The sequence below is a fragment of the Anser anser genome (assembly GCF_964211835.1).
Source record: "Anser anser genome assembly, chromosome: 12".
Taxonomy (NCBI): Eukaryota; Metazoa; Chordata; class Aves; order Anseriformes; family Anatidae; genus Anser; species Anser anser.
Genome location: NC_139733.1, coordinates 5,331,682 through 5,349,531, shown reverse-complemented (window position 1 = coordinate 5,349,531; position 17,850 = coordinate 5,331,682). Strand labels below are relative to the sequence as shown.

Genomic DNA, 17,850 nt, shown 5'->3' with positions numbered 1-17,850 from the left:
CATTATCATTCAGATTGGAAATAACCTACTATATATACTTCTATATGTACCTTCTTTTGTGGATACTGTTTCCTTCCTAGAGCTTTTCTTTCTTCACTTAACGAGCCGATTCTGTATCAGTTAGGAATATTTCCATATTCCTCCCCTTTTCTTGGATTATTGATTTGGATCTGTTTGGTCCATCTTGCTACACTTTAGAGAGTAATGATAATCAGAGAAGTTATTGAAAAGAGCAGGACACTGTCTCCTAAAAGAGAAGAAAATTTGAACTACTGCTGTTGTAGGATAACATATAGCATAACTATTCAGAAAAACTACCATTGCTGACTGTCAGAGAAATAGATGGGGGAGATTATGCTAGAGGCCTTCATTTCCATAATTCTAAGAGAATGAGGGAATAAAACAAGCAACTCTGCATTCCAAGTAAAAAGGATTCCTGCTCATTAACACATATAAATGCTGATGGATAATTAAGTAATTTGGGAGACAGACCATACATATGCGAAGCATTTTTGGTATTTTATGACCCCTTTCTCTGACCTATGTAATTACTGTCCTGCTGTCTAGCAGAGCAATTATGTGAACATCTCCATTATGAAGTCTGTTTCAATTCTAAATGACCTTTCCTTTTATTTGCTACATTGGGATTAAAGAAAAAGGTTGTTAAATTCCATTATTACCTCTGATGCTATTAAGGGGAAAAAAATCTGTAAACTTTATTAAGTGATCAATTTTTAAGCCACCTTACAATGTAGTATAGAAAACAGAGACAACTTATATTTGGCAAGAACAATTCATGTCAAACCAATCTCATTTCCTTCTCTGACAGGGAAAATGTCTGAATGGATAACTAGGAGTAGTAGATGTGACATTTTTATTGTAGTAACATTTTTATATGTGACATTCCTATAAATAACATTTATAAATCATAAAACTTGTATTCGAATACACAGCTGGTGTCACCTTGAGGAGGAACAAAATTTACTGGGAAAAAAATTAGGGAATACCTGTTAATGATTTGCTCTCTGATTAAGAGGGTATATCAAGTGGAGGTAACTAGAGTCTGTCCTGGGCCCTAGTCAGTATCTTCATTTATGCATTCAACTTGCAGGTGTGCAACTGACATCAGACTGAGAGGGAATGACAGTGTTTTGGAGCCTAGTCTCAGTGTCATCTTGAGAAACTGGGAAAGCAGTGCAAAATTGAAAGAGCTGAGCCTCAGTAATAACAAATGAAAAGTCCTACACCTAGGAAGATGGAATCAAGTGTACCAGTACAAAATGAGAGTAACTCTGAACAGCACTGCATAAGAAATGGGGCCCACCTAACTTTGTAAACTTTTCTGTGTACTGGCCTTCTGAATTACACATTTTTGACATAATACCAAATGATAAAGAATACAATTTCTTATGCCTTTCTTTTCCTCTGAAATGAATTTAACTGATGCTTTTCAGTAAGGAATTTTCTCAAAATTTACCTTTAAATTGTCTCAACTGACTCATTGAATTGGTAGGCATTCAAAAATAAAAACTAGTAAAAATTTCTAGTGGTGGAGGAAATAGTGGACTAAAACCTGAGGCATGCATGGAGTGTTGTAAGAACACATTGTGCAACTTAAGGCAAGAAAAGTCTTCGGTCTACTATGTTGGCTTAGGAACCTTGTAACACAATAGGAACATTTTAAACACTGATACAGACAACTGTACAAATAAAAAATTTGTCACACAGACTTCAGTTAGCAAATTTTTACCAGATTCATAGTAAGTTTTTGCATTAAATTTACAGGAATATGAATCTGTAGGCAGAAAAGGCAATTGTTTATAACAATTCAGAAAAACATTTAAACACTTGGTGGTACTTAAACACTTTCTTGAATAGATGCAAACTTTTCAATATTGAAGTTGTTTCCTGAATTAGGCATTATAATTTAGGGTTGATGAGGCTCCAGGCCTCACTGATACTGAATTGGTGTAAGATCCCACTCTGGAAGTGGGATTTAGATGCTTATTGATCTTTGAAAATCTGAACCTGAAGGAGGAATTATTTTATTCTTTACTTTAGAAATATTAAAGTATAAAGAGGAGTAGCACATAAAACTCATAGACAAGTCTCATTCCTGCACATGATTCCCTCTGAAAGAAATTAGGCTTTGCCTGGAGTAAAATAGTGGCCACACCAAACCAGTTAAGGTGAATTCTCAGGAGACAAATCTGCAACCTTACATGCTTTTTGCAGTACTCAAATCCCCATGCATTTCTCTCTGCTGCTACCTTGCAGCATTAATTCTTGCCAAACCTAGGTATCCTGCTCTTATGCTCACAAACTTTTTGTGGCACATGGAAATGGAGAAACTGCTCACTGGAGTAGTAACTTGAATAAAATTACAAGAAATCCATTTGTCCATTGACAGTCTGAGAAACCTGCAGGATGTAGCAGCTGTTCCTCCATCTCTATGTTTTGGCCAACTCATTGTCTTTCCCTCAACATGTGCTTCCTTGCACCTCACCTGAACTCATGCTTATGGGTTTTGGACTTCTGCACAACAGGAGAATGTGATTCTCTATGAGCAGAAGTATTCTGCCATTTGTAGCGCACCTGTGAGCAAGTACAGTGAGTGGGACAAGCTTTGATGCTAATGGCTGCACAGGGTAGAGAAAGCCAAGCTAGTGGTAAGCTCTTCCATCGCAGTAACTCAGAGCTTTGCATTGCTTCATTTACCTGGTTCTCTGCTTGTATGGGCGTCTCTGCACTGCTCTGTGGAATTAGAGAATTCCACGTACTGTGGAATATGATCACAGGCATGCAAGTCACAATCATCATTGGGTGGCTCTGTCGTTAAGCTGTTTAAGGCAAGAGCCATATTATATGGGCAGGGAGACAGGAATGCTTTATGGCTAACATGGAATCAAGAACCGTTAAAGGGTCTTGTGTGTGGAAGAAAAAAAAAAGCCAAACCCATATAATTTCCATTTTTTTAAACTCCCTCTATTTGTTTTGGTGTAATTTGTAAAAGTTCCTGCTCTGCAAGGCCCAGTTAGCATTTCTTGTTGTCTTCAATTAGTTTATTTTTACCAGTTCAAAGGTGATTTTTAATGCTTCATCATACTTTGGAAAAGCAATTCTGCAGGACAAGAGCTCATCTTAAGCCTTTTCTGCTCATGCCAAGGAGAACTTGATAGACTAGACAAATAGTGCAATCTATCTCAGAAGCATGGGTAGTAGTATCATTCATCCAGATATCCCTGTAAATGACAGTTAGTCATCCGGGACACTACGTGCCTTGATGGTGTTTTTAAAATCCTATAGACTTTTAAATAAATGCTTTTATCTTCTGCAACCACACAGATATTAACATACACAATGCTTATAGAAAGACACCGGATAAAATGATTATTTTTAGAATTTCCTCACTTCATAAAACAGTACAATAGCCATGATGCTACAAATAACTCACTACGAATTCTTCTTATAAGCAAACAGAGGAAGTATCAGTTTAGGAAGAGACAAGGAGTTCAGAATAGACAATGTATTAAAACAGTACTTTTAGTACAGTTGAAAAAATATAAATATTAGCTTTACTTTGGGTCAGTAAAAATATAAACAACATTTCATTCCATAGGTCAATTTGAAACTTGGGCAGAATTGCCTACCTAGCACTTAATAAGCATCAATGAGTCCAAGTTTTGTCTGAGATAAATAGCAACAAAACCAGTGTATCATTAAATTTGTGGCCAACTTTCTTAGTCTTGGAAACATTTATTTATGCTTGCACAAAAGTGGTTTCTAGTTAGATGATATAGTTTTTGCTAGAGACTTCCACTATATTATTGCATGGTTTAATGAAAGTGTTTTAATTTTTCTTCTGGAATATTCCATATTCTAATGAGTAAACAAGTGATAAAGTCACAGCAGAGTTTAAACCAGCTGAGCAGAAGCTGGCCTTGTGCATTTTTCTCCAATTCATATGACAAGCTGAACAGCTTCAATAAGAAATGGAGCATCAGCCACCTGGTAGCAGCTGTTTCTGTATGTGTGACTTAACTAATGGGAAAAGACAGAATTTATCATGGTTAGTTAAAGTGAAAAAGTGTTTTGGAAACAGATTCTGAAGGATCATTAGCAATTTCTGTTGAGATTTTCTTGAAGTATTACTATGTTGAGTCCTGTTACCTGTGTTTGAGGAGTGACTTCAGCTCTGTTCTCCCTTATTTTAGCCTACCTTCTACTGAACGTGCAGGTTCCAATTGGGATCCCTATCAACACAACAGCTCCTAATTTTCCTCTGCCTGTACTTTAGAAGATGTATTTGGGAACATTAATTAAGCTACAACCAGTGATTTTCAAGCTAAAATGTGGTGACGTACTGTGATTTGATAGCCGTTATTTGGCGGACTCAAACTTACCTATAGTGCTGCAGTTCCGATTCTAGCTGCTGAATGTATATTTGCAAGTGTGGCACTTCGTTAGCCTTCACTTCTAGCTCCTTCACTTTGCCCAGACTGTTAAGGACCGCGTGTCTGGCCTCTTCAACCTTCTTCCTCATTTCTGCTTGTTCCCTCTTCAGGTTACGGTTGCAGTCTTCCAGATTGACTAATGCTTCCTGAGAGCTCTTCAGCTCTCGTTCCAGTTCTTGGTTGAACCTAATTGCTTCTTCAATTTGCCCATCCCTGGAGCTCCGGATGAGTTCCACTTCCTTCAGGACACTTTGAAGGCACTTGGTCTGGGAGTTGTCCTGTGTTAACTGTCTCTTACTCCCTATAAAACAGGTCCCCTCTTCTTTATGGTTAGCGTGGCTTTTCCGCAGTCCTACCTATATTGAACGGGAGCGTAAAGAAGGGAAAAATTAATGTATTTTAAAACAAATGACATTTTAATCAAGACTGAATGGCCGGATTGTTTTGTTGTTGTTGTTATGGTTATTAATTACACATAGTTGAACAGCAATTAATAGACTGCTTACCTTTGCAAAATACAGAGACAAAGAAACAACCTCTTGAAAACAGTTTTTAAATATGTATCTATAAATTTACTTTTCTAAATTGTTCAAAAGCAAAATTTGTTACTTGCACAAGTTTCTGTATAGCTTTAATGTCATTATCTTAGTCTGTTCTCAAAAGGCAAATAGTATTCTGAAAAAAAAAATCTGATTACATTTTTTAAAGCTGTGTTCAGCAGAAGAGGACAGAGCAGCTGGTGGTGTTCTGGAGCCCTGACCTTTGTCCCCTTCTCATTCTTTCTGGGGCCTTTGGCTGGTGACTTCACATTTGCCTCTGACTTCCCAACTGAAATTGGTAAAAGTATCGTTTACTTGCCACGCTGGCGCTGTAAAGACAGACAGCTAACACCAAACAGCAATGGCACACGTGGAGCAAATTTCCATGGGTGCTGTGTTATGTTAAATCCAACCTGACTAGAGGCTCCAGAACAACAGGGAAACAGCCTTCGGTGCTTTGCCTGTTCCATGCTATTTCATGCCAGAGTGGTTTAACTGCACTTAAGTATGTTCTTGTTTTGCCCGAGCCAATACAGCAGAAAGAGGCCACAGAACTAAAGGGGCCCTGCCGAGGAGCAGGGACGGTCCGTCAGCCCGTGACAGACCTGGCTCCTGCCCTGGGCTCTAACAGCTGCACTCAGAAGAAAATACACCGCCAGTGTTTCTGAGGTAAAGCTCCGAAGAGCTTATGAGTGAGTAACCACCTGTGCTTGTGTGGATAAGCATCCTCAAGTTTGTTCTTTCTTTGGAGAAAAACCCCAGCAGTGTGTAATTGCTAAGTAACTGCCTGACTGATGTGCAGCAGAAAAAAGCAGTGTGATACACTTAGCGGTGTTACACTGAAGGCTTGTAAGGCTTTTGCGGTTTGAGCAGGATGGTTTTCAGTGCTTCACCACATGCACTGAATGAATAATATTAATTAAATGCAATCTGATCAATTAAATCAAGGCATTGAATCAATGCCCTGAATACCTGTACCAAAAGCATCCCGTCACAGCAGAGAAAGTACTGCACTTCTGCTTGAAGAGTCCCGGAGAAACGTCAAAAACCACCACAAACCAGCTTGGCTCACCAGTTAACGGCCAAAGAGGAGGAGCAGCGCAGGTCTGCCCCGGGCTCCTCGCACTGCTCCCTCTGGGCGCGGGGCGCCGCGGCCGAAGCCCAGAGGGGTTTGGGGGGCTCCGGGGGCCGCCCCGGGCACTCACCTGCAGGGCCAGGCAGCGGGCGTCGCTGCTCTGCAGGGCTGCCCGCATGTCCTCCACCAGCTCCCGCAGGCTGCCGTTCTCCTCCTCCAGCTTGGCGATGCGGTCCTCGGCCTGCTCCAGCGCCACGATCTCCTCGTAGCACTCCCGCGAGCAGGGCGCCGCGGGCCGCCGCTCCGCCTCCCCCCCGCCGCCTCCCCGCCGCCCCGCCGAGCCGTGCCCGGCCGCGTCCCGGCGGCGGCGGCGGGGGCTGCGCAGCCGGATCTGGGTCTCGATGTGCTCGCTCTCCAGGCCCAGCGGCAGGCGCGGCACGGCGCGGCGCGGGGCGCTTCCCGCCCGGGTGCTGAAGTAGCCGCAGAGCCGGGCGTGGAACTGGCGGAAGGTGAGCTCGGCCGCCAGGCCCTCCCGCAGCGCCAGGCGCTCCTCGGGGTCGGCCGCCGCCTCCTCGCCCAGCCCCAGCACCTGGCACAGCGTGCGGAAATCCTCGCCGGGGATGCGGCCCTCCCCGGCGCAGTCCAGGTGGTGGAAGATCTCCTGCAGGTACTGGTCCAGGCCGGTGGCCAGCACCACGATCTCGTTCTCCACGCCGCGGTCCAGCCCGTAGTGGTAGGCCAGGGCGCTCACCAGCCACTGCGTCCGCCGGGCCGGCCGCCCGTACGGGTCCCAGCCCTCGGGCGGCTCCATCGCGCCCGCCCGCCCGCAGCCCACCGAGCACCGGCCCCGGCCCCGGCCCCGCTCCCTGCCGCTGCCCCCGCCCCGGGCCCGCCCCGGCCCGCCCCCGCCAAGTTAATCAAAAGTTAACCGGGTGCAGAGGAGGGAGCTTTCCAAGGCAGGGTGTCTGTCCCCTTCGGGGTCTTCAGAAACTAGGTGTGAGCGAAGGGGGGTACCCGGTCTCAAGCAGTTCTGTTCCAGTGCTCGAAAGCCGTCTGTGCTCTCGCTGCCTGCCTGCCCCGCGTGAGCAGCAGCTGAGGCGGGTGGTGAGCGCGGCCGGGGCAGCACGGGCAGCACCGACAGCTCCGCTGGGACTGACACGGGCTGGAGGTGCCCTGGCTGTGGCCGTGGGGTGGCAGAGCCGGGGTGGCGGCCACAGGCTCCACAAGCAGCCCGGACAAGGCGAGGTGCCGAACCGGGTCCCGGGGCCACCCAAGAAGTCCTGTCAAGAGCAGCAGCAGATGGGGCCAGGACTGCGGTGCGGCTCCGAGGTGCCGCCAGGGCTCTGGGCACGGACCAGAGACAGGCACACCCACAGCATCATGCAGGGGCCTGGCCTGGGCACGGATGGAGCGAGGGCAGGGGTCCCACCTGAGGAGTTTCAGGGGGGGTGAGGTCTGCTAGTGTTCTGGGGCCCTGCTGCTGCTTTTGCTTCCCACAGTTGAATGGGAATGCTGGTTGAATTTCACGTACTGTGCATCATCTAGAAAAAGCATGATTTACAAGAAAATCTCCTCTTTCCTGAAAACCAGATTTTTGATCCCTTTGCTTGGTAGACTGGCAATATGAAAAGCTGTTTTGCTGAAGATCCTCTTCTGGTTTTTATGTTACAAGACCCCATGTTCCCTCAAGGTACTCAGTGTTCCACAGCATCAGGCTCCTTATTCTCGAATGCTGAGTTTTAACCACCAATGATCTTCTGTGTATTTATTATACAAAATAGTAGTGTGTTTGTAATTTTGCAGTCATTAAGAATCTCCTGTCCCTTTCATGGATTTATTTATTTATTTTTGATTTTCTTTGTACATTTAAAGAGTGTTTCTCTCATTTTCCTCATTTGAGTTGACACATTAGTAACTTACAGTTCTGATTGACTTGCGGAGTGACTGGATGAACTGATAGGGTTTTTTCATGCTTAACGTATATATATTCATTTACACTATCATAGAAATGTATACCTATAAACTTCAAGTCTTCTCAGACTGATAACGTTGACATTGAAAGAAATTGAGTTAGGGTCTACTGAAAGTGCAGTATCAGAGAGAAAGACGGGAAAGATAAACATACATGTTGAATGTTTTTAGCAGATGTTATGTAAATCCCCATCTGTTATCCATACACAACAAATGCACTGATCCCCAATAACCTAAAGCTAGACAATGCTACAATTTAAACTTGTTTTGGTCTAGCTAGTTTAAATTGTAATAATACTTATCAGGTGAAAGTAATTGCTTTTAAGACTGACAGAATCTTTACCAGGCTATAAAGATGCCAGCACAAATTTTATGTCAGCACTACTGTTTGCGGTTGGGTTTCTTGGTGGTAACTCTGGCTAGAAGAGAGGTGTTGTTAATGGCGCTGGGGAGCATTTGTGTCTCTGTTGAATTGCTCGTTGCCTGTCTGCTCCTCTTCTGCTTCACAAGAATGAAGGACCTAAATGCATGATGAATATTTGACTTTCTGTGTTATCATGACAACAGGGATACGAGTATGTCAGAATGATGTCAATTCACCAAAGTTTCATCTCTGAAAGAGACATTAGATAATAGCAAAACAAACAAACAAAAAAACCATCGTATCTTTGGTCTATATATTTTATTTGTTTTTTCAAAGAAGTTCTGATGCTGGATGGTGTTGTTTGCATCACACTTTCTAAAAAAAACAACCACCAAACCCAGTAATTATAAACACTGGACAACTGAAAAAGCAATAGACTAAGAGAGAGCTCCAATGTCCCTTTAGCCTCTCTGTAACATGGGGTTTGGATTGGTAGAAGTAAACTTTCTTTTTGCAACCTGCCTTTAAAAACAAAACAAAACTCTAAAACGTGAATTCCTACATATTTAACCTTTTTCTCCATTTCAGCACTACTGCTAGCAGCGGTACGGAAAAGCCTGTAGCAGTGTAATGGCACTGACTGCTGTGTTTACTCCTGTCTATAGCAAGACTAAGATCTTACATGGCCCAGAGAAGGCTTGCCTGTTCCTTGACTTATGCTCTAAATCTGCTCAGAGGCATGGCAACCTTTTATTAAGTATTCAAAAACTTTTTTACGAAGTTGTTACCAGTTCTGATAGTACACTCCGTCATGAAATGATCTTGGAAGAGTCCTAACTGTAGATAAGAGTTGATGGCAAAGCTTTATTTGAAGGGAATGACTGTTTCTACAGTCTTGTGATAATAGTTGGAAATTAGAAGTATACTAAAATACTGTGATTGGAATTAATTAATTAGAGATTTTTATTTTAAGAGGTCAACAGCTGCCACAATTAGACTTAAGTTTGCCAGCATCATTGATGGAATACTGTTTTAAATTATATTAGATGGCGGTGGGATTAGGAAAGGCATATAAACTATGTTTATAGAGAAAAATGTTTCACACTTAATTTAACTACGTTCCTATTTTATTTCACAGTTCATACATGTGGCAGGGCCAAGGACCTTTTGTGTCTCACATTGCAGGATATCAGTAGTCTAGCCTCATTTGTGTGGTGGGCTTTCATTCAGTAGTGCAGCACAGAGCTAGCCAGAACTGTTTGGCTTTGGAGAATGCTCATCTCACAGCAAAGATCACTTCATTACTGTAAAAATTATTTTACCCTGCCCAGACTTTCTCCTCCCAAGGAGAAAAGTGAAAATGTAGTGCTTAGCACCTAAAATTTGTTTTTCAAATCCTTTCCAACAAAGTCATGCCGTGATGTTATAGATACTTTTTTTAATTGTTTGGTGTTTATGAAACACTTGCTTTCACAAGGAACTTCAGAGATAAGTTAAAATAATAGTGGTGTGATGTTGTTCTTGGCATGTTCTTTAAGTTTCTTGCAACTCCAGAAATGTTAGGCGTTGGCTTTTTGTTTGTTGGGTCCAGCATATTTGGAACAGCTCTGTGTATGCAGTAAGACAAAGAACGAAAATGTAATTGATCGTCCCTATCTGTCATGTAGTTCTGCTCCTGCTTGCAGATATTTTTCATTTAATACAAGATTTTAGATATACACATCTGGTGAGCATGTAGGTAATTCTGATAAGCTGTGTAAAAAGCTACAAAGGTGTTCTATATGTTTAGCTGCATGGAGAGCATATGGGATGGATACACCAAAGAGTTTCAGAAACTACGTTAGGGAATCTTAGTAAGCTTCTGAATGTAAGAAGCACGTGTATATTAAAAATGGACATGAACTGGTGTCTGGAGACTCTTCTGCTATGGACCTAATGGGAGACCACTGAGGCCAGCAAAAGAACCCAACTGCAATTTGGATTTTATCCTGGGAGAGTGCTATTGCTAACTCCATTGTGGTCTTTCTCTTGGTCTAAACCATTTGAAGGGAAGAAACAACACATTACGTAGACTACAGAGGAAACAGCTGCAGCTCGCAGAATAACCAGATGTTTTAGTTGACATTTCTTAGCCATTCAGCATCTGGAACAGTTTTAAGGCTCTTCTACTTCACTGAGAGAAAAAGAAATCCACTGCTTTCAACTTTTATTTAGTGGTGCTCATGGGGTAAATGTTTGTATTTTATGAACAAATTTCAGAGTAAATGAAGGGGGAAAAGGGCAAGTTTGCAATAGTAAAGTGAGACCAGAACATGGCTTGCAGTCCCCGTGGAGTTTGCAGCTGGAGAGTTTGTCAGCAGTTCTGATGTAGGCTGCAGGTAGCAGAGACACAATCCGGGCCCTGCCACAAGGGCTCCACAACTCCTGTTAGGAGCAGGTACCTAAATGCTCCTGAGTCGAGCGAGACACGAACGCGCCCACACCCGGTCCTGCCGGGGCACGGCCCGCCGCCACCTTCCCTCAGGCGGCCGCCCGCGGCGGCTCCCTGCCGGGGCGCTGAGGGGAGGGCACCGCCGCGGCCGCGGGGACCAGGCCCGGCCCAGCCGGGAGCGGTGGCTGCCGCCGGGAGAGCGCCCGAGCCCGGGGGTAACGGTCGGGGCCGAGCGCCGGCCCCTCAGCGCCGCGGCCGTTGGGGCACGTGTGAGGGCCGCCCTGCCGCCCGCTGCGGGCCTTGGTGCGCGGGGCGGGCTGTGGTGGTGGATCCATCGCGTGTGGGGGTGTCCCCTACCTCGAAAAAGTTTTAGAAATGGGAACGTTTGGGTTCCTACTAATACTATCCTGCCTTGCTGCTGCTGAGGTTCTTGTAGGGATTTTTATTCGTTCTGCACAGCAGCACTGAAATAAGACTGTTCTTGTTTCGTAGTTGTTGAGCCGTTTGTCTGACTATATGTTGTGGTTTAACCCGGCTGGCAGCTAAACACCACACAGCCGTTCGCTCACCCTCCCCCCTCCCTCTCTGGGATGGGGGGAGAGAAACGGGAAAGTGAAGCCTGTGAGTTGAGATAAAGACGGTTTATTAAGACAGGAAAATAATAATAACAATAATAATAATAATAGTGATAATGGTAATAGTATTAACAATAATAATGTGTAAGAAAACAAGTGATGCACAATGCAATTGCTCACCACCCGCTGACCGATGCCCAGCCTATTCCCGAGCAGCCGGCCCCCCACCCCGGCCAGCCACCCCTATATATTGTTTAGCATGACGCCAGATGGTATGGAATACCCCTTTGGCCAGTTTGGGTCAGCTGTCCTGGGTCTGTCCCCTCCCAGCTCCTGCTGCACCCCCAGCCTGCTCGCTGGCAGGACAGAGCAAGAAGCCGAAAAGTCCTTGGCCTGGTGTAAACACTGCTCTGCAACAATTAAAACATCAGCATGTTATCAGCGCTCTTCTCATCCTAATCCAAAACATAGCACCCTACCAGCTACTATGAGCTACTTAACTCTGTCCTAACTGGAACCAGGACACTATACAACGGCAAAGCAAAAGTGTGAGAATTAGAAGGCAGTGGATGAAGAGGAGATGGAGGAAGAAAATAAAGAAGAGATGGCAGACCTGAACACAGCCCACTCTAAAAGCACATCTGAGAAGTTTGAGCCTGAAAGCCCAGGGGTGCCTGAGGCTGGTGGTGGTCTGGCCACAGAGGGTGAAAGTGGCAGGCTCGTCCCTTCAGAGGAAAACTCAGTGGAACCTGATGGCTCGCATACTGTCACCTGCACGTTCACGGTCTCACTAGCTGTCCCTGTCTTGGCTACAAGTAAGTACCTGATGCAGGCTTTCCTAGGAACCCTTTTCGTTACTCTCTAACTCGTGTGGCAGTCTTCAGTGGTTTAAGGAGATAGTGGTAGATAAGATGTTAGTTGATTTGAATTTTCCTGAGTAGATCTCTCAGGAACTTAGAAACGCACTTGTGAACTCCCGTTACCATTTGATCATTGCAGACAGCATTAATTTTGCCATGAATATCATCTTTGATATCATTTGGCACTTCCAGATAATTCCAATATTCTCTCTAGAGCAAAAGCAGAAGATACCTAATCCGCCTGATAGGCGAGGAAAGAGAATTCCAGCCGATGAATCGGGAGCTATCGTAAGAATGCAACGTTGCTATCACGTGGAGTACTTCCTTTTACCAGATGATCTCGTTCCTAGGAAACTGGATTTGGTAGTGTTTGGGACGGTTGCAAAGCTGTTTGCAGAACCTGATTCCAAGGTAAAAGATACCGTAAGACTGAGTGATCCCAAATTTTGTGTATAGGAGATAGGTGAATGTTTTCAACAGTGGACTGTTGTAGTTGCATATTGGTTTAACAACTGCTTTGACTTTGTCTGCGCTCACAGATACAGAAACAGATACTGAGGTTAGAACTTGATGCTCCTAATCCGGACCAGCAGAAAATTCTTAAATTTATAGTAAGAGGCCGATGCATTTCAAAGCATTTTTATCTGCTGAAAAATACTTTTATTTTCCTGTAGATTATCAGTTCAGTTGGGATTATATCTTTTAAGTACCAAGATAATAATATAATAATTCAAAGGCGTCTACTTATATTCCAACAATTATGATGAATATCATAAATATTTAATATCATTCCATTAAAATGAAGAAAAACTGAAATTTATGCCTCTGATCTTTGTTGAGGAGAAAAAGATCTTAAGGTACTTGAAGAATTTTGCATTTTTTTTTTTGTGTTCAGACACATCTGAGTCCTGTGCATTCAAATCCGTGAACATAAAAATTAGATATATTGTGCTGAATACACCTTAGTTTTTTTAGAAATTATTTCTAAAAAGCCAGTGCTAAAATCATCTGAAAAAAAGACTTGCTTTTCAAACATTGTATCCTACTATCTGAACTTATCTGAATAAACACATTAAAGATGGCTTAGAAGACTTGAGACTGTATTCTATTTGCCTAAATCTTAACGACCAATTATCGATTTGAAGGTTTGTTGCATCTGTCTTCTAAAAGCCAGCTACAAAATTGTTACTTACTATTAATGAACATGGTTCTATTTTTTTGGTGAAAATTCTGCAAGTAAAAACTACTTGTGTTTTCAGAATTGATGATTCAGTTAGTTAAGTCACTATTGTACATGGTTTGTTGTAGTATTAGTCTATTAATTAATTTTAGAACTATTATTATGCCTCAAGGTACATAAGAAGGGAAGTTTGAACATAAAGTAAGCCCAGAGTTTTTGTACGGGTCACAGAGCTTCTATTGCAAAAGCACAATTTTGGAAGAACTGCCTTCTGAAATGAGCGTGTTAATTCCCTGTAGGAAGAGAGTGAATCAGTTAAAAAAGAATTAATAGATAAAATAATTAGCTAGTCAAAATGTCTTACACCTTTAAATTGACTGTCCACTCTTCTCACTTCCCTATCATTGATCAGCAATGAATACAACCTAAGAGTTACACACCATTCCTAGAACTTGAGGTATAATAGGTAACATGGTCAGATCTTTTTCTTGCCAACTGTGCCTAACTTTTAAGTATGTAGAAACACCGTGTAAATATCAGCATTCTGTCAGAAATATAACCGATCAAATGTCTTTTAAACAGTGATATTAATTGTTGTCTATTTTGATATAACAAGCTATTTCCGTTTATCCACTATTGTAATCTCCTGTCATATTTCTTACATTTGAGATTACATTTATATATTATTTTTTTTGTTATTATGCAACTTCATTTGTTTTCCTTTTTTTCCTATTCATGGAATTTTATTCTCTTTTCATTGTAAACAGACAGCTCCAGGGGCTCAATCCAAACGTCACGAAAAGAAACTGACAGCTGGGCTAACTTCCTCAGTGAGTAAACGTATAGGAGAATTTTAATAATAAGTTAGGCATTGTGTATTTTCCTTGTATATATTTATTTAATAGCTTACATAACATACAAATCTTGTCTCCATCATAGTTTTCTCTTTTAATTATAACATAAGTGCATACAGAAATACTTGTTTGACCTTTGAAAAGTCAGATGTTCATGGCATCATCCTCACTGTACTCATTTATGTTCTAAACCTTAAGTGACTGTGAATCTTTCATTTTTGAATTCTGACATTTTTTTGTTCATTTTCATTTTAATTAGTCTTCTGTAACAGTAAAAAATATGTGTATATCCTTGCCGACTGTCAGTTCCAGCTTTGAAGGATAGCTTACTTGAAGTAGAATTTTCAAGGGGTGGAAAGATGAGGGACACACAGTAAATTGTTTACATATAAATCCCATACGCTGCAATCTGACCTCTGAAAATATTAGCAGAAACTGAAAATTGCTCTGAAATGGGGATGGGTAGAGGTAAAATGTCATATAACAAGCTTGTCAATATTTAGCCTATAGTACAGACTTAAAATAATCTGTATAACATACATATCTTTTTTGTTTATTAAGCATATATATATTTATATGGTAAACATATATGTTTACCATCCTAGTACAGTCATGTTAACTACGTAACTAGTGCTGTTGAAGCATGAATAACGTATAAAAGAAGCATAAGAAATGCAGTGTTCTGAAGGAGAAAAAGTAATGGAGGTAGAAGTAGCTGGATGGCAAAGAATCATCCTCTGAAACAAAAAGTAGAATTTTCTAGGAAGTATTCTCCATGTTAGGTGACATTCTGAGGCTTATTTTGGTAGTATAATAAAACACAAGTGAGGGAAGAGAAAGGAACAGTCAAGAAAAATACCAAACATATCACAATGGATAAATGTAAATAAGAATTGCTAGGTCGAGACCGTACAGTCGTGACTTAACAGAATACCACGCTGACCTCAGAAGTTGAGGCTGTCTTGGCACATTAGCCCCAGTTTCATTGTAATACAGAATTGCGAGTGAATCTAGCTATCCACATTGTATATGTGTCTATGTGCGCGAAAGATGACATTTAAAATGACATTATGAACAAAATTCTGCTTTTCTCTCTTACATGAATACTTACTGGATTTTCACCATATCATATATTCTCCTATTCACAGAGTAGATTTGATGAGATCATCTAGTACTGTATGCTCTCGGGTTTTGTCTTTGCATGACAGTCAGTCTAACGGCCCACTTTGATTATTTCTGAGTATCAGTTTGAGATTCTTAAATAAAATTCTCCTGTGAAATTTCTGATTGAAATGTGTTATATTGGCAACTCTGATGAGCGTTTTGTTCTTAGAGATTACCAGCATTCACATTATATCTGAAGTTTAATGCTTGTGCTTTGATTCTGGATTTTAAAGAGTATATATTAGCTTTCATAGTATTCCTTTAAGCATTCAGTCCACCACGTCATGCTGAACAACAGTTTAATGGCTGTTTTTTCTTACCTCATGTCTCACATCAGACCTTGGCTTGATAGGACTGCTTTGTATGAATCTAGCAAAATATGCTGCTCTGACACAGAGAAAGGGGATACACGTAAGATCCAGCATGAGCTGGAGAAATAAGCAATGTACACTTCGAGAGCAGTGGTGACAGTGGTTAGCATGTGAATATAATTTCTTCTGTACTGGTCAGCTTCTGTAAAGACTTTCATCTTTGTTTTCATAGACTATTATGCCATGGTTTGAAAATGACCAGATGTGGATATCATGGAACCATAGTACTGATATCAACGTCACCAACGAATATCTAATAAAACTAAGGGATCACAAAATAACTTTAAAACTCTGGGATGCCAAGGACAAAGTTTCCTCAAAAGCAAGGCTTAGTAAACCAAGCATTGTTTCTTCACTAGAAAAAGATGCAGAGGCTGTTGGTAAGTCTAGTGCAAACAGACACGTTATAAAATGTGTGTCGAAACAGTGACTGCACCTATTAATAAGTTGTCAATGAGATTATTTGATTATTTTTCATATGTCATTCTCACTAAAATAATTCTGGCTTGTTTGTACTTTGATGCACTTTAATGAATGCATCAGTTTCTGAAAATTTTGATAGCAGAAAAATACAATTGGGACTATAGTCTAAACCTTTGTAAACTGAAGAGTTATTTGAGACTGTTGGATAGTCGTGGTAGCAGTGAGTGCTTTTTTCAGTGTTTTTTTTTTTTTTTGTAGTTGCCCTGAGAAGTGAAACTTGTACAGCTGTGTTTTTGTGCTGCACATCTTTCTGTTTCACCTCTCTCTGTTGTTACCTCTCACAACCCTGTAACTTAAATCTATGGCTAAATTTTGGCCAATTTGGGTTGTAGGTCAGTGGTGTTAAATACATCTATTCTGTAATTGAGCTAATTTTTATTAGGTGATTTATTAGTTAATTTAATTAGAGGAGAGAGACCTTGTTAGAGCTCCTTATGAACATGTATGAAATGAGATCTCAGTCTTTATTATATTAACTAACCATAAGATAAAATATGTAGGAAGTGGGGTATCCTTTGTTCTGAAGAGTCTGAACTACTGTTGAAATTAATTTTACTGTTAAAATATGCTTAATTTATTAGTTAAATACTGTAATACTCTCTTTTCCATAGGTATAAATGGATTGAGAGTTGGTGGTGTTACAAAATTTCAAATGCCAGTTAATACAGGCTTGGGTTTCTTTGTAACTGAACTGATACTAACGAATGTTTGCTCAGATGTGGTGGGCTTTGTGAGCAAATGGAGTTTGCAATTGATGGAAACTTCTGACAGCATTTGGTTTGTGTCTGTAAGAGAGATTGAGCACCTCAGTAGCTGCTGTTGAGCAGTGGAAACTCATCTGTAGCTGTTCTTTTCTGAACAGCTGCTGTACAGTTTAGCAATGGGGGCAAGGCAAGACAAAGGATTAAAAGCTTTTCTTCCTGAAACTGCGCTGTTGCAGAGGAGTCTGTATGGAGAGGTCCCACTCATCACACTGCCGGGGCTGTTTGCCCTGTGTGCAAGCCCAGTATTCTGGGAGTTGCTGCAAACCTCACCAGCCCCAACATTTTCCTCCAAATATGCACTGTTTTATAGTACACGGGGGAACGTTTTATGCTAGATTCTTCTGCGGGCTTTGAGATAACCCTGCTGATTTTGATTTCCAGACTAACAGAATTGAAATCTTGGAGTGGTTTCTTACAGAGCAGGAAAAGGGGAACATGTACCAGGGGAAAATGATTGCTCAAAATTTGAGTGTCTCAAGCAGAATAAGCAATGAAGTCCCAATCAATGAATTTTTTTCCTTGTCCTGATAGGTGGGGTAAAACACACAGTGCTATTGCAAAGAAAATTCTTTGAAGAGAGTCAGCCACCACCCAGCTGTACAAAAATAAAAGAAGCAAAGAAATCCAAAGCACAGAAAGAGTCTTCAGCCCTTCCTGTCAAAGGTATATGAGAACTGGAACTGTTTTGTGGGCTGAACCGGAGTGGGAATGTAACTGGCACCTTGAGGAATGGGTGAGCAGGAACAGGACTCAGAGATCTACAGA

General features: G+C 41.7%; 2 protein-coding genes across 15 annotated transcripts in view; one reads left to right on the top strand and one right to left on the bottom strand.

Annotated features, from left to right (window-relative positions):
- The window catches only part of EFCC1 (EF-hand and coiled-coil domain containing 1), a 55,771-nt gene extending 48,817 nt beyond the window's left edge, over positions 1–6,954 (bottom strand). For 2 of the 4 annotated variants that reach the window (XR_014571735.1, XM_083796417.1), the window contains exons 1-2: positions 6,199–6,953; positions 4,404–4,810 (exon numbers count right to left, since the gene is read on the bottom strand). Coding sequence is in view for 3 of the 4 variants with exons in the window: in XM_083796417.1 (XP_083652543.1) it covers positions 4,404–4,810; positions 6,199–6,879 (1,088 nt within the window). In the remaining variant the exon portion in view is untranslated. Of the gene's footprint in view, positions 1–4,403; positions 4,811–6,198 lie in introns of all 4 variants that reach the window. The other 2 variants (XM_083796419.1, XM_083796418.1) reach the window with 2 other exon arrangements.
- Positions 1–17,850, top strand: part of CFAP92 (cilia and flagella associated protein 92 (putative)) — a 120,574-nt gene that overhangs the window by 63,627 nt on the left and 39,097 nt on the right. For 7 of the 11 annotated variants that reach the window (XR_014571733.1, XR_014571734.1, XM_083796406.1 and 4 more), the window contains exons 2-7: positions 11,327–11,351; positions 11,940–12,224; positions 12,484–12,680; positions 14,217–14,279; positions 16,011–16,218; positions 17,617–17,748. Coding sequence is in view for 9 of the 11 variants with exons in the window: in XM_083796406.1 (XP_083652532.1) it covers positions 11,990–12,224; positions 12,484–12,680; positions 14,217–14,279; positions 16,011–16,218; positions 17,617–17,748 (835 nt within the window). In the remaining 2 variants the exon portion in view is untranslated. Of the gene's footprint in view, positions 1–6,465; positions 6,578–6,628; positions 6,736–9,794; positions 11,050–11,326; positions 11,352–11,939; positions 12,225–12,483; positions 12,681–14,216; positions 14,280–16,010; positions 16,219–17,616; positions 17,749–17,850 lie in introns of those variants that run through there. The other 4 variants (XM_083796404.1, XM_083796402.1, XM_083796405.1 and 1 more) reach the window with 4 other exon arrangements.